General features: G+C 47.6%; 1 protein-coding gene across 1 annotated transcript in view; it reads right to left on the bottom strand.

The window, feature by feature from the left end:
• Positions 1-4,262, bottom strand: part of b3gat2 (beta-1,3-glucuronyltransferase 2 (glucuronosyltransferase S)) — a gene marked incomplete at both ends in the record, with an annotated part of 47,512 nt that extends 43,250 nt beyond the window's left edge. The window contains 5 exon segments of the mRNA XM_083650581.1: positions 3,714-3,869; positions 3,872-3,970; positions 3,972-4,124; positions 4,127-4,243; positions 4,245-4,262. Of these exon segments, the coding sequence (XP_083506707.1) occupies positions 3,714-3,869; positions 3,872-3,970; positions 3,972-4,124; positions 4,127-4,243; positions 4,245-4,262 (543 nt within the window).
• Between the last annotated feature and the right edge of the window lie 457 nt (positions 4,263-4,719).

Here is a 4,719-nt window from a genome sequence, read left to right as displayed (position 1 = left end):
ATCTCTCTATGACAGCTTCTGCAGGTTATTACAGCTTATTATCTCTCTATGACAGTTTCTGCAGTAGAGATGCACGGAGGAGTTTTTATGTCATCCTAATCCGCGTGTATGCATGAACTGCCCGCCATAAATCCGCGCAAATTATTTCATACTATTTATAGATCCGCGCCCGCCATGCACCCGACGCTATAAATGCTATAAAACGATATAAAAGGAGCGAACTTACGGTTTCTGCTGCCGTTGGTGCGATCGCTGCAGTCCAAGACTCCAAATAAACTTCCATGCTGTATTATGTCCAGTCCACCACTTGCCCTCATGTAGTTTACTCGGCTAACGCTATAGCTTTAAGTTTAGTTTACTGGATTCAGTGGATTGCCTCATTGTATGGGAAACACGTCTTCAGCGGAGACTCCTTTTTGAGGGTGACATTATTGACAATATATGGACCAAAAGTGGAGCCTAGCGACCTAGCACATGGCTATTGTTTTGTTTACGGCTGTGGGTCCTTTGGGGGATCTACAATAGGCGACTAAGAATGTGCCTGATGAAAAATGTAGCTTAAAATACGTTCATAGACTAGAGAACGTAATTAATATTATGTTTCCTCACTAATGATACATCGTTTCAACCGCCCGCAACCCATCCGCTATTAATCAGAATGTTTATTTTTATGATCCGGCCCGCCCACGGGGCGGGATATCCGCGGTCAGTGCGGTTATACTGCGGCCCGTGCATCACTATTCTGCAGGTTATTACAGCCGTATGACAGCTTATTATCTCTCTATGACAGGCCATTTCCTGCTCAGAGGAGCTGCTAATGAAACAGGCGGGAGGACAGAGAGGAGACAGTGTGCTATCAACAAATCAAATACATGCTCTTTGCAGACGAGCTCCAGGCTGGGACTCTAACACTGACTCTGGGTCTGCTCTTTACAGACGAGCTCCAGGCTGGGACTCTAACACTGACTCTGGGTCTGCTCTTTACAGATGAGCCCCAGGCTGGGACTCTAACACTGACTCTGGGTCTGCTCTTTACAGATGAGCTCCAGGCTGGGACTCTAACACTGACTCTGGGTCTGCTCTTTACAGATGAGCCCCAGGCTGGGACTCTAACACTGACTCTGGGTCTGCTCTTTACAGATGAGCCCCAGGCTGGGACTCTAACACTGACTCTGGATCAGATGCTCTTTACAGATGAGCCCCAGGCTGGGACTCTAACGCTGACTCTGGATCAGATGCTCTTTAGAGACAAGCCCCAGGCTGGGACTCTAACGCTGACTCTGGATCAGATGTTCTTTACAGATGAGCCCCAGGCTGGGACTCACACTGATGACTCTGGGTCTGCTCTTTAGAGATGAGCTCCAGGCTGGGACTCACGCTGATGACTCTGGCGTCTGCTCTTTAAAGACGAGCTGCAGGCTGGGACTCACGCTGATGACTCTGGATCCTGCTCTTTAGAGACGAGCTCCAGGCTGGGACTCTAACACTGACTCTGGATCTGCTCTTTTCAGATGAGCCCCAGGCTGGGACTCTAACACTGACTCTGGGTCTGCTCTTTACAGATGAGCCCCAGGCTGGGACTCTAACGCTGACTCTGGGTCTGCTCTTTACAGACTACCACACATTTCATATTTCCTATAGCCTGTCTTACAGTATATATTGTATATAATAAAGAATTAAAAGCTCTTCTAGTTAATGTTAGAGAAAGGGTGAGGAAAAAAAGACAGACTGAACGGACGTTCTTGTTATGTAAAAGTTACGCACTAGAGTTCTAATGTTTTACTATTCAAACAATTCAATTCAATGCAAAGTTACTGCTTATTTGAATAAAACCGTTTCCATACAGAACATACATACATTTATCATTTCACAAAATCGCTGTGATTTTCTATTTTGGGGGCTAGCCAACAGCCAACCTTTAAAAAGGCAGCAATCCGAGCGAGCGATCAGCAATCAGAAACCCATTGTTTCAAAGTGAAAGGAGCGGCGTGTCTCTTCTCCCGCTGCTACTTACTCATCCTTCTTCATTCCCTGGAAAGTGTAGAGCGTGTCGCCTAGTGAAGCGGGGCAGTGCAGCCATCTTTTACAAGAAACCAAAGTTGATTCTGAATGTTGGATGTGCAAAGAGATGGGCCAGGATTCACCCCCTTATACACATGCACAAACATAAACCCGCTCTAGGGTTCGACATTGGCCAACCCATACAGGTTACGGCTCCCATATTGGAAATCTGATGTCGGCATCACTGTTTCCCGCATGATGGCGGCTCCTCTCCGACCTCAGCTAGTCAATATGTTATATTATTATTTCTATATCAGATGTGTGACCAGAGGAATCATTCCAGTGTTGCTGTGGGAGGGTTGAGCTGCAGTGACACCTGCCTCCCTCTGCTGCTGAGTAGTGGAGTAGTTTTAGTTTCTCGTGATGGTCCTGAATGCTGTTTCAGACTAGGCCTGACAAGAACAAAAGTCTGGAGGAAACTCTGAATAGTTGGAATGTTTTAGGTATGAAATTGGTCAAATTTGAAGATACTGAATATCGGTATAAAATATCAGCTATCGGCAGCTTCGGTTCAGTCTCCATCGATAGCGGTAGCAAACCGTCTTAACTCCAGACACACATATCCACAGGCTGCTAGCTTGCGCTAACAACATCATCGAGTGTGACCACATACACGCCACCACCTCCTGTGTCTCTGATGGTCTTTCTGTCTCTCTGTCTTTCTCCATCTGTCACACACATGCATACTCCCCTGTCTTTTATCTCATTCACTCTCTACAATAGTTCTCTCCCTCTCACACGCACGCAATCTCTCTCTATCTCTCTCTCACACACCACACACACACACACACACACACACACACACACACACACACACACACGCACGCGACACACACACACACACACACACACACACACGTGACACACACAACACACACACACACATACACACACACACACACACACCCAGGGATCCTCGAATTTGATCCAGGAGGTTCCCAGCAAAATGAAGAATAGTTAATAATTTCACTATGATTACAGTAAATTCACTAGAAATTATCCCAATTTAAGAATGTATGAGAATGCTGCCTTTTTGTAGATGCTTGGGATAAAGGTGTCTGTCAAACATGCTATAATATAATGTAATATCTATAGATTTCACTCTGACCACTATTATCTCCCTCACACACCATTGTATGATTCAATACTGAATCAACAGCAACAAAGACCTTCTTATAGGCTAGCTTATTTGGGATAAAATCTTATGAATGGGGGGGGGGGGGGGGTCCTAACCTATCAGGGGATTTTGCAGGATTTATTGGTGCACCAAAACAGACACAATCTGTTTATAATCAAATAAAAGAAGCAAGTTATGTGTCCCTAGTGAGTGTTCAAGCAATGAGGCAACATACACTACAACTTATCAATATGTAGTCTATCTTATGCCTATAATGAACTGATCTGGTTATTAGCCACAATCGCAAGATATCATAGGCATAGGGTAGGGCTATCATTTTTCACCAAAACCTCCAAACTTAGGCTGCTTCATAGAGACCAAGTTGCTGGGGGACAATGTGGATGATGTGGAACAATGATTGATGGCGAGATATTTCTGGTGAGTATGATGATCACATGAAGACTGACCTGGGTTACAGATATAGGCCTACCATACAGGTGACACACAATACAGGTGCTAAATGAGTGCACTGTACCTCTTCAAACAGCTCCAGGCTGTACGTGTTGTCGTCATCGGCGAAGAAAACCACCCCGGTGTCGCGCTTGGCGGTCCGGTGCTGCCTGAGCCACGTGAGAGCCACGTTCCTCTGCTCGGTGGCCCGTGGCATCCCGGCGCGCTTGAAGCGGCGGGGGCTGTGAACACGTGCAGGTGCGTGTAGGGCACGCCGCACCGGGCCAGGAAGTGTGCCACCAGCTCGGTGCGCGTCGTGGAGTCCTCCACCACGATCCAGTGGAAGCGGGGGCACCTGGCGGAAGGCGTGCGCCAGCCGGGTCAGCTCCGCTTTCTGCACCGGGCGGGTGTAGGTGGGCGTGATGGCGTAGATCACGGGTAGCAGGGCGGGCTGGCTCTGGTTGCCTCCCGCTCCCCGGCCCCGCCAGTTCGGGCGCCCCGTTGCTGCGCCCTGCCGGGGCGACCCGCGGCTGGAGCCCGCACCGTCCTTTTGGTGTCGATATCAATCATGATGATGACGATGAGCACCCAGGGCAGCAGGATGAAGAAGCGGCTTGAAAAACACTGATTTCATGGCGAGGCTGAGCTTTTGGTGCGCCCTCTCTCACTCACGCCATCGCAACGGGCAAGCACAGTGGTGTAGTGGTGCCATGGAGAAGTGGGTAGCCTATAGGCTATAGGCTACTCTTAATTTTGCCCCATTTCTTTTTTGCCCATCCAGCAAATTTAACACCCTGTTATAAACAGTGACATATAAGATAGGCTACTCTTGCATATAGTTCACCCAAAATGGGACAGTAGGCTATTTGCACATTGTCACTTAAATTCTAGGCTACTTCAAGGATCATTACCTGTTGGTCATTTCAGATGAACACATGGCTGCTCTGACATAACTGCCAAGGATGTAAATTAGGAGATGTGCATCACTTGTATGGCAACCACAGCATCTTAAAAAGCAGGATGCAATAGCCTACACTTAGCTCTATTTTAGCTTTATTACTTTGAACTCTGCTGGTCTGTCTCCTCTCAGC

The sequence above is a fragment of the Poromitra crassiceps genome, assembly GCF_964638095.1.
Source record: "Poromitra crassiceps genome assembly, chromosome: 14".
Lineage (NCBI taxonomy): Eukaryota > Metazoa > Chordata > Actinopteri > Beryciformes > Melamphaidae > Poromitra > Poromitra crassiceps.
Note: the sequence above shows the minus strand (reverse complement) of the source record. Positions and strands in the feature narration are given on the sequence as shown.